Source organism: Nycticebus coucang, chromosome 2 (genome assembly GCF_027406575.1).
Source record: "Nycticebus coucang isolate mNycCou1 chromosome 2, mNycCou1.pri, whole genome shotgun sequence".
Classification (NCBI taxonomy): Eukaryota; Metazoa; Chordata; class Mammalia; order Primates; family Lorisidae; genus Nycticebus; species Nycticebus coucang.
Window position 1 is genome coordinate 43,058,486 of NC_069781.1, and position 11,339 is coordinate 43,069,824.

The 11,339-nt window shown below is 43.6% G+C and overlaps 1 protein-coding gene and 1 pseudogene across 1 annotated transcript; both read left to right on the forward strand.

The window, feature by feature from the left end:
* The first annotated feature begins 1,310 nt into the window (after window positions 1-1,310).
* LOC128596385 (olfactory receptor 13C7-like) lies at window positions 1,311-2,267 on the forward strand. Its single transcript, XM_053606039.1, has one exon. It carries the CDS (start codon window positions 1,311-1,313, stop codon window positions 2,265-2,267), a length of 957 nt encoding a protein of 318 aa, XP_053462014.1.
* A 7,275-nt stretch (window positions 2,268-9,542) lies between these two features.
* Window positions 9,543-10,494, forward strand: LOC128568688 (olfactory receptor 13C7-like; annotated as a pseudogene).
* The last annotated feature ends 845 nt before the right edge of the window (window positions 10,495-11,339 follow it).

Here is an 11,339-nt window from a genome sequence, read left to right on the forward strand (position 1 = left end):
TTCTTTACTCCTTAGTGGACTTGGTCTGGCACAAATGGAGGGGCAAGGATATAATCACGGTGATGAGGGAAGGAGCCCTGGACAGAAGGTGAGGAACCACCTGGATCTATCCTTGTTGTGGTCCTCTCTGAGTTCCTCTCTGAATTTCAGTTTCCTCATCTTTAACATGAGAAGTCAAGGCTTGAGGTTGTCTCTAATGTACTGGATCTATAGTTCTACATGACATTTTCTGCCTCCTTTGAGCAACCTCTCTGAGACTAGGGAAAATTGTCAGCTTTTCTTAGAAAAAGCATTACTATGGCATTGCAGTGGATAAATAGTCAACTCAGACATAGAAGGGCCCGGGGGTTATGACATAAAACAGCTCCCAGAGCTCAGAATCCAGTCATAATGTTCCATTGGGGGCATGAGGGACACTAGTCCTTGGATTCTATCTCTGCCTCTTCAGGAGTCTGGAGCCAACTGTGGAAACTGCAGTACTGTGGACAAAAGCAGCGGTGTGGGAAGGGGATATGGAATCACTTCTGTTGGGGTCTCTGTGATCTATTGCCCAGAAACTCCCTCCTAACAGTGCAACTAAGGGAGGTCAACAGCCAAACTCAGAAATGAAATACAAACCAGGAATCAAGTAACAAATATAAATGCTCACCAGACCCTAATCTCCTGACCTCTGCTTATCGCATTCTCTCTGCTTAGGATTCCCTATGGAGCTAAATTATTATCAGAAAGTTATTATATGCATATAAGCACCGAATTAGGGCCAGGTAAATGAGATGGTGTCAGTGGCCAGCATCACTGAGTGTGACCGTCTGCAATTCAAGAACAGGAGGACTGGCAGAGGGGCCCACTTTCCTGCTTAGTGATGGCATTTGCAGCAGGGACCCTCCATGTTCTTCTTTTATGGTCCTTCTGTAGAATCATTCACATATGGCCCCCCTTCTGGTGTGCTAACACTATTGATCTAACTAAAATGCTTTCATGTAACAGAGTTTCATTAGACTTCCAGGGTCTACTTTTTTTCCTTTTGACCTGATATACCCCATGTAGCCTCTGTAGGCAATGAATTTTATCTCTTAGATCAGCAGTTCTACACCTTTGGGTCATGACCCACAAGAACTGTACTAAAGGGTCACAGCTTTAGGAAGTTTGAGAACTACTGCCTTAGATTCTCACATTACAAGTAGGCATCTCAAAGGGTAAATTTAATTATCAGGCCTAGAAACATGTCATTGTAAACTCCATTGTATACTGTCTTTATAAACATGTGTTTGCTATCTTCAGTTGGCCTAAGAGGGGAAGTCAGAATTACAATGGAAGTGGCCAACGAATCTGCTGGCGCGGAATTTGTCTTGATGGGGCTGTCAGATCAGCCAAGGCTGGAGAAGACTTTCTTTGTGCTCATTCTCCTGATGTACTTGGTGATCTTGCTGGGCAATGGGGTCCTCATTCTGGTGACTGCCCTCACCTCCCACCTGCACACGCCCATGTACTTTTTCCTGGGGAACCTCTCTTTCCTGGACATTTGCTACACAACCTCTTCCATTCCTCTGGTCCTGGACGGCTTCCTCACTCCCAAGAAAACCATCTCCTTCTCAGCATGTGCTGTGCAGATGTTCCTCTCCTTTGCCATGGGAGCCACAGAATGCGTGCTCTTGGGTATGATGGCATTTGATCGCTATGTCGCTATCTGCAACCCCCTTAGGTACCCCGTGGTCATGAACAAGTCTGCTTATGTGCCCATGGCTGCTGGCTCTTGGGTGGCTGGTGGAACCAACTCTTTGGTACAGATCTCACTTGCGGTACAGTTACCCTTCTGTGGGGACAACATCATTAATCATTTTACCTGTGAGATCCTGGCAGTTCTGAAGTTGGCCTGTGCTGACATCTCCATCAATGTGATCAGCATGGGGGTGGCCAATGTGATCTTCCTGGGCCTCCCAGTTCTGTTCATCTTTATCTCCTACATCTTCATACTCACCACCATCTTAAAGATCCCCTCAGCTGAGGGGAGGAAAAAGGCCTTCTCCACCTGCTCTGCTCATCTTACTGTGGTGGTCATTTTTTATGGCACTATTCTTTTCATGTATGCAAAGCCCAAATCCAAGGACCCCCTGGGGGCAGACAAGCAGGACGTTTCAGACAAGCTCATCTCCCTTTTCTATGTAGTGTTGACTCCCATGCTGAACCCCATCATCTACAGCCTGAGGAACAAGGACGTGAAGGCTGCTGTGAGGAATCTGGTATTTCAGAGATGCTTCACTCCTTGATGGCAGGAGAAAGTGATATATGTTATGGTTCTGTGCACATAAAAGGTCCCTTAGTAGATGGTCACTTGGTAAGCATAGACGTGTTCAGTGGTCTCACACAACAGTTTCCAAACTGATGTGCATTGGGATGGGGCTTTCTGAGGTGACTGAGGATAGAACATGAATGCTTTAAAATGAAGAGGGTAGCTGTGCTAAATCACCTAGAACCAAGGATAAATGCCTATTACATTATTAAACATTGTTTATTCTGAAAAATAAGCAATAAAAATTAAAATTTGGTAAAAAAATTAAAAAAGTACTTCCTTCTTTGTTGATATGCAGACCAGTTTCAATTCATATGTGCCACCTATGCTGTTTTCTGTTCCATTGTGTAATGAGGAGTATGACAGTGAGGAAAAGTCACTTCTTCATTGGCATCCAAATTAGAAACCCATCTGCCAGTTTAGAAAATTACTGACGCCCAGGCCCTTCTTGCATGACATTATTGAACCTCTCTTTGACTGTAGGAGCTCAGAGTGTTTTATGTTTCACTCCTTTTTGCCTAATATCTGAGAGACAACTTCAGATAAATCTTTCTTCTCCTAATATGCACAGATCACATCTGTTTCTACCCAAATTTGCTGAGAAATTTCTGTTAACAAAATATAGCCCAGGAAAGGAATCTCTAGCAGTCTTAATTTATGTAAATTATCTCCACAAGGCAAAGATTGTATTCAGAGTCCCTTTATTTTCTTTTTTATGTTTTTTCCTTTATTTTCTTGTAATTAAAGTTTGCTGCCAAACTGGTCAAACTCAGTTTTCTCTGTCTCTTCAGGATCTTAGATTGGACACTGGCAACAATTCCTCATGTCTACTTATAATTAACCTGTGGCCAAAAGCATGCACTCTGGAGCCAGACCAAAGTGTGATTTTGGACACATTAGAAAATTACTTACTCTTGTAGACCTCCAGTTTCCTAATTTCTAAAGGGAAAATAATTAAATCCACCCTATGGAGTTGTGAGGATTAGTTTATGTGTAGACAAGAAAAAATGCACAGTGGCTAGCAAAAAGTAGACTCCCAATTAGTAAATGAATATTTTATTATTAATAATAAAATATGTTAAGTAAGTCCTCTAAGGAAGCTTATGACACATGAAGCAGAATACAATACCACAACTCACTACATCAGTTCCCGTTTTTTTGTTGTAGCACATCTGGGCTGTCTTTCTAGCTTCTGAGCAGCAATCCTGTCTCTCTGGGCATTTCCTCGGCCATCCCTCTTCCCCATCCACAGAGTGAATCACTGACGTTTGTGCTGGGTAACACAGACCCTACCTAGATCAGTCAGATTCGTCCTGCCAGGTTTTGGGGATTGTCATTAGTACCCAGAGAGTGAGTCTCTGGATCCATTACACAAAACCTTGGGAGCTATGTAGTCATGTTTGACTGTGTGGATGGGGGAGTAAAGAGAAGCCAAATCTGCAAAAAAGAAAGAAAGAGTAGCCAAAGGGATAGGAGCAAAGATGAGAGACCCCAGTAAAGGCCTTGGCCCAGAGGTCCCTCACTCCCTTTCTCTCCTGCTCTCCACTCACTCCCACTCCTCCCGAGGTCTGCTTCCCTCTCCTCTCTGGTACCTGTAAGTAATACGCAGCTTCGCTACTTCATCTGTTTTGTTAAATTGCCTCCTGATTATCTCACCTAACCAACACACTTCAGCCTGAATTCTTTCCAGGTCAGGGGTTTCCTAAAGAGTGGCTATCTCACAGAAATAAACTGGACACAGGTCAGACATGAGACACAAGGGCATCTGCCAGTAGAAGTAAGTTTCCTGTGAGAGAAACACGTCATCACAGGTCATGGACACTTAGGCATGAACTCATCCCCCAGGATAGAGAAGTGTCTCCTGAAAGGTGCACCGTAAACATTGATAACCAAGTTGCTGGTGCCCCAGCAGGACAGGGCTAAAGATTATGGCTATTCTCCAGAAAGAAAAATACAAATAGAGATGATCTGCTAAATCACATAACAGCCCAGGTAAATCTCAAGAACATTTTGAATCAAGACTTGCCTTCAAGTAGAAGGCTCCCTTTCACTGCACCCCCTTTCATGCAAAAGAATACCTACTGCATGATTCTATTAATATAATATTCCCGAGAAGGCAGACATAAAGGTGCAAGTATTATACCAATGAGGCGCTCTGACAGGATGGTATTGGGGATTAACTACGAAGGAGCAAGAGAAAACTCTGTGGTGATAGAAATATTCTATGGCTGGATTAGGTTTGGATTATGCGGGTGTGTACATGTGTCTAAATTCATAGGATAATACACTTAAGATTTGTGCATTTCATTGTAAGCAAATTTTACCCAAAGAAGTATATATCGGTCTGCCTGTCTAAATATATAGACTTCTTACAATGACTGCTATTGGCAAGCCACAAATTTGTCTACTGAGTTTTCTAGCAGCTTCAATATAAAAGGAACATGTGCTCTGTTGGTGGCTTGTTCTTATATTTGGTTGTTTCTTCTTTGGTCATAAGTAGTAAACAGCTCCTCTCACCAGGAGGTCACCTGAGTGCCCAAGAATCCTTGTGCCACCTGGGCCAATAGCAGAGACTGTTTTTCCAGGATGGCTCTCAGTGATGATTTCACCATATGTTTATTGTTTATATGTGTTGCTGTCTCAGGGCTTTGGGACTTAACTGGCAATCAAGGCAGACAGTGTAGAACTGGTACACAAGAGTGAAGAACTCTTCCCCAAGAATGCTTGAGCCTTAGGATGTCCTTGAGTGGTGATGTGGGTAGAACTAGGAGGCCTCTTCCTACTGCCCAGTGTTCCCAGGGCAGGTGCCAAAGACTGAGTGGATGTCTAGGATGTGTAGTCAATGAACAGGCATCCTGAAGGGACTGTTTCAGAGCTCGTATAGACTTCCCAGGTTTATAGGACAAAAACAAAAGAAAATAAAAGTTAAAGATGTAAAATTCCTTTCTGTAAAAGGTAAGTGGGACTCTACCTTATCTGTCAATATCTGACATATCTGTCCTAATTGGGACAAGCTTTTATCAATTCAGGAAGCTTTCAGGGAGCAGCCACTCTCAGTGCAGCTCCCAAGTAGAGCAAGAGAACACACAGCTGTTTCTCAAAGCCCCACTATTCTGCAAAGATCACTTAAGACATTCGAGTTTACTGTGGACCCAAGGGGTGTAATTCTAGGGACTCCTGTCAGCAGTCATAGGACGAAAGAAAAGGAAGTGAGGAAGAAGCTAATCACGACAGAGAAGTCTTTTCAGTTGAGGAATGAGATACGGAGTAAGCCCAGGAAACCAAGCTCATTATTCATCATTTTGATTTCTGCTTCTTGCCACTGTGATCATAAGGACTAACTCCTCTATGGAAAATGAGGGATGTAGTTGAAAGAACTATTGATAAATAAGAACTATTGAAACCACTGAGTTTCCACCGGGAATGAAAATAATAGAATATGGCTGAGTTCTCTACCATCAATGAGACAATCTAAGCAGGAGTAGAACATCAAGATTCAATTCTGATTCACGAGGAAGCCATTGGCTTTGGATCTTAAGAATAGATACTACTAGATCCTTGAAGCTGAAGAGAAAAAGAGTTATGACACCCCCAATCTGAGCACACACACATCATGCACATGGATATGTGAACAGAGCTATGCATGTGGACACAGATAGCGACCAACTAGACAAGTTGCCCTCCAGACTTCAGAACAAAACTGGACATCTCAGAGAATGATGCTTTTAAAGCTTAGAGGGAAAAGAGTTCTGTGGGCAGGAGCTGCCATGGAAAGTTTCCTGGAGGAGATGGTCCTTTGCCAGGTAACCCAGAAGGATCTCTGACACTCTGACAGGAACACGGTGTTTAGAGAATCCAGTAGAACGAGTGTTGTGCTTAGTTAAAGGTGGTGTCTTCAGTGTAACTGAGCATAACTACAGTTTCTCTGTAGCTGATTGTCTTTCTATCTCTGAGGGGCTGATACATAAAAGAGGAAGTGATCATGTCCTGCGTGGTCAGTGGCTGAGCACCCAAGACAGAAGTGCAAGGAGAGAGGCAGGCTTTGGTACAGAATGAGGACAAACCTTCTGACCATTAATGTCCTCTGCAAATGTAGAAGCGTTTTGAGGAAGTAGAAGGCTCCCTTTCACTGGGCCACTTTTTTCTGGATGTGACATGTAACTGCTTTCTTTCCCTGGCTCCCTCATAGATCACTGCCATACTCTATGGATTAGTTGTTTATTGTTGCATAACAGACGACTCCAAATCTTAGTGACCTAAAGCAGCATGTATGTATTGTCTCACATTTTCTGCGGGTCAAGATAGCATCATAGATTAGATGGATCATCTGTTTCAGGGTCTTCCACAAGGCTATGCTTAAGTGTTGGCTAGGACTGCGATCTCATCTGAAGTTTCCACTGGGAAAGGATTTACTTCCAAGCTCACTTGTGTGGTTGACAAAGTTCAGTGACTTATGATTATGACTGAGGACCCCAGGTCTTTGTTGTCTGTTGGCCACAGACCTCCCCTAGTTCCTTGTCATGTTTGTCTCTCCCATCTTTCGGCTTGCTTCACCAAAGGCAGCATGAGAGAGTATTCTTTTGGTTAGAAGCAAGTTGTTCAAAGGGAGGGGATTACACAGGGCCATGAATATAACAGGAGGCAAGAATAACTGGGGCCATCTTAGATGGTGCTGTTATACTCCAGATTCCACCAACATAGGATGTCTTCCCTCGAGCTGACAATTCCTCCTGCTCCATGATACTTTTCAAACAAATGACTTGTTGAGGTTATAAAGTAATATATAGGCCCAAGACCTGTGCTAAACTGTCCCCAAGATGGTTTTCCCTTCCTCCCATCCCTTGTCTGTATTTTCATGTGTAAATTCTCCTCCATTGATGAAAGCCTGACCAAAATCTTCCTCTTCCTTGAAGTTTCCCAGGGTTCTATGTGAAGTTCCCTCAAATGTCCCCTTGAGCACTTGGTTTAGAATCATCATGCCCACAGCTGCTGGTTCTACAATGCCATTCACAGAGGGCATTCCAAAATAATTTTTAGCTCTACAACTTCTTTTCAAGAATTTTTAGCAATTTGAAGTTTGCGGAAATTTAAGTGGAACATAAAAACACTTCTCCTGATGTCCTTCAGTGGCCAAGTGTGGAAAGCAATAGGAACAAAGGAAAGGAAGGCTTCCTAGAGTGCTTTCAGCATAATTGGATCTTGGGGACATCGTCCCAGAAGTATAAAAAGTTCCCTCACTTTGTACAATTTTACATCCAAACTTTTAATCACTTTAGGGAGCAGAGTAGCCCCAATCACAGAAATGATTTGAAATTGCCTTTTACATTTACTGGTTGTTCTTTATAATTTTGCCTAAAACATAGAACCAAGACAGAGTGGGAAGAACTAGCTTTCATTCCTTTCTTCAAATCAGATCAACCTAAGTCCACATACTGGTCCTAAGCCATAAAGACCCTTTCTCAATAGGTTTCTGAAAACGGTAAGTGAGGGCTATTACAAGAGTAATACTTAGCCTTTTATTAGCACTATAACATTTCTAACTTCTGATTTGATTTTCCAAGGGGGTTAGTGCTTGAGAAGGGAAGAAGTGAAGCAATTTCAGTGACATCATAAAGATTGAGGACCATGCAGAACCCATTCTCATTGGGTCAGAAAAAGTAAGAAACCTGTGAAACTTTTCAGTCTTAAGTATTGAACTCACTTAACATCAGAGACTCACTTAGAAATAAGGTGGTCTCCGGGTTTAGAGCTTCTTCTGATGACTTTCCACAAACCCAGGAAATTCCTGGGTTTTAAAGCTCAGCCACCATCATATGAATGAGAGAAACTTAGAAACTTGGATCAGTATGAAGAATTTTCTGAGACTTCAGAGCTCTGCAAATATGGAGTGGGCTGTTTGAGAATGCAATGAGCTCTTCATCGCTAGAAGAGATCAAACTGAAACTGAAAAGCTGTGCATCAGTGTTGCACAGAAGAGGATCTTCAATGGAAGGGAAGGTTGGATTAGATTATGTGGGGAGTATGATCAGTGTCAGGTTCCAAATCTGGAAGACATATCTAGCAACTGAGCCAAAGGCTCAAGAACGCTTATGTGCACTGGTTCCTGTGTGTACATTCCCCCAAAAGGAAGGAGATCCTGTAGAACGATAAGCAAAAAAAGGACTGCTTTAGTTACCTGAGAGAACTAAATTTCTAAACTAAGTTATGAGACAGTATAGGTTTCTGGGGCCAGCTATCTTTTTGTCCTCATGGAACATAAGATTCAAACTATTAGGGACATATCAGAATTTCCAGAGCATGAAGGTACCTTGGAAACCTCTTCCCTTTCCCTCATAGCTCATCATGTCCACTGCCATCTTATCCTTAAAGACCCAGCTGGATTCTGTATCACCAAGGGAGCCTTCCATGACCACTGTTCCCACAAATACTCAGGGGGCCCTTTTGGTGCTCTGGCCTCTACTGAACCTTTCTGGTTCCCCTTCCTACCTAGTTGAGAGACCATTTAAACCTAGAGCATGGGTCACCCTGGTACTCACAGAAATTGTTATACCTAAATACTAGTTGACCAATAATTATTTTGGAGGATGGATGTTCAGACATAAATGGATTAATAGATAGATGAATAGGTGGATGGATAGATAAGTTGATGGATGTATGATTGGATGGATATATGGATGGATTAATGGATGGATGGATGGATGGATGGATGGATGGATGGATGGATGGATGGAGAGAGGGTTGGAGGGATGGATGGATAGATGGAAAGCCCCAGGGATGATGTTGCCCATGAGAAAGTAGATCTTGGGAACAACAGGTGTATGTGTTCCAGGGGAATTATCTGGAAAGAAGAAATATCTACCAGATGAGGATTCACAACAAAATCTTGTCACTGGTATCTGACACAAAGTAGGGGAATATGGAGCAAGCTTGAAGTTACTTTTCTGACGAAAATTTAATAAGATGAATTGCCATGTAGAATATAGCACTACTAAAATGAATGTGTTATATATCTTTGTTGTTGATCAAATGCATTAAATTATCAGTCATCATTTTAAATCTTGTAAATTTGATATCCTATGGCCCCAAAATAATTTCTGATTTTCTTGGAAGTAAATAAATATTACAGGCTTTCAAAACTGTTTTTAATCATCTAACTAGACTAGAACTCCAGACACACCCTGGTCCTATGCAAGGCAAAGAATGTTGAGTGTGGACCTCTGATACTTTCTTCAGTTGACAGAAGACGTGCAATATGGGAACTGCCAACCAGACAACCTCTGTGACAGAGTTTGTTCTCCTGGACCTCTCTGCCCACCCAAAGCTAGAGAAAATGTTCTTTGTGCTCATCCTGTCGATGCACTTGGTGGTCTTGCTGGGCAATGGGGTCCTCATCCTGGTGACCATCCTGGACTCCCGCCTATACACGCCCATGTACTTCTTCCTGGGGAACCTGTCCTTCCTGGACATCTGCTATATAAGCTCCTCAGTCCCTGTCATCCTTGACAGCTTCCTGACCCCCATGAAAACCATCTCCTTCTCAGCCTGTGCTGTGCAAATGGCACTCTCCTTTGCCATGGCAGGGACAGAGTGCCTCCTCCTGGGTGTGATGGTGTTTGATCACTATGTGGCCATCTGCAACCCCCCTTAGGTACCCTGTGGTAATGAGCAAGGCTGCTTATGTGCCTATGGCTGCTGGTTCCTTGGTGGCTGGAACTGCTGCCTCCATGGTTCAAACATCCCTTGCGATGAGGCTGCCATTCTGTGGTCATCAACCACTTCACCTGTGAGATCCTGGCTGTCCTGAAGTTGGCCTGTGCTGACATCTCTGTCAATATAATCAGCATGGGGGTGAAAATGTGATCTTCCTAGTAATTGCAGTCCTGTTCATCTCTTTCTCCTATGTGTTCATCATTGCCACCATCCTGAGGATCCCCTCAGCTGAGGGGAGGAAAAAGGCCTTCTCCACCTGCTCTGCCTACCTCACAGTCGTGGTCGTCTTCCACGGGACCATCCTCTTCATGTACGGGAGGCCCAAGTCTAAGGACCCACTGGGGGCTGACAAGCAGGACCTCGCAGACAAGCTCATCTCCCTCTTCTATGGGGTGGTGACCCCCATGCTGAATCCCATCATCTACAGCCTGAGGAACAAGGATGTGAAGGCCGCTGTGAGGAACCTGGTATTTCAGAGACCCTTCACCCGGTGATATTTAGAGGACAGATGTGCGTGTAATTTTGTCTCTTGGCTGCTTTCACCCATGAAGCTTAGAAGAGAGTATTCCCTGAAGAAGGCACAAGTGAAGAGTGATTACCGGAAAATTGAATTACTCATACAATGGAGCACTTTAGTCATTATTGGACCCAGTTACCATGATGAAACCTAAAAGCTGGTGGGAATGTGGCTGAGGGGATGGAAGTGGGGTGCTGCTGAAAAATGAAAGATTTTTCCCAATTTCTCCACTGTTAAGTCTGACATCACCTTTGTGAGCAGATCACTTCTCTGCGGAAAAACTGGCTTAGTATGCTTTCATGTTACAAAAAAGTAAACCAAGCTCCTACTCTTATAAGGAAGCACAGAGAACAGTGTGGGACAAGACTTTATGACAAAATAGTATAAACAATTGCCTTCATTGCGGATGAAATGGCATGTCCACAATTATTTCTGAGACTAGGGCTGAGAATGACGTTGGCCTTTTCCCTTTCCCTGGGACTCAGAAGGATTGGGACCAGGTAGAATCCATGAGGGCCATTTCCTTTGAGAGCAAGTAAGCTGGATCCTAGAACATTCAAGTGGAGAATCCCATCCTGGGAGACTCATAGATGGTACTACATATCTAGTGCTAAGCTCGGTTTCTCTGTCCTTGGTAAGTCTTTTATAAGTACATAGTCTGGCCCTGTGGTCTGGAGAGTGACAGGATAGACCGCTGGGGGAAGAGCAGGGTGAGGCACCACAGCAGTTCGAGGGAAGGGAGCCAGGATGGTGACGGGTGACCAGCCAGGGTGGGAACTGTGGTTGGACCACTGACTGCTGGTGTCTGGAAGCTGAAAGGCT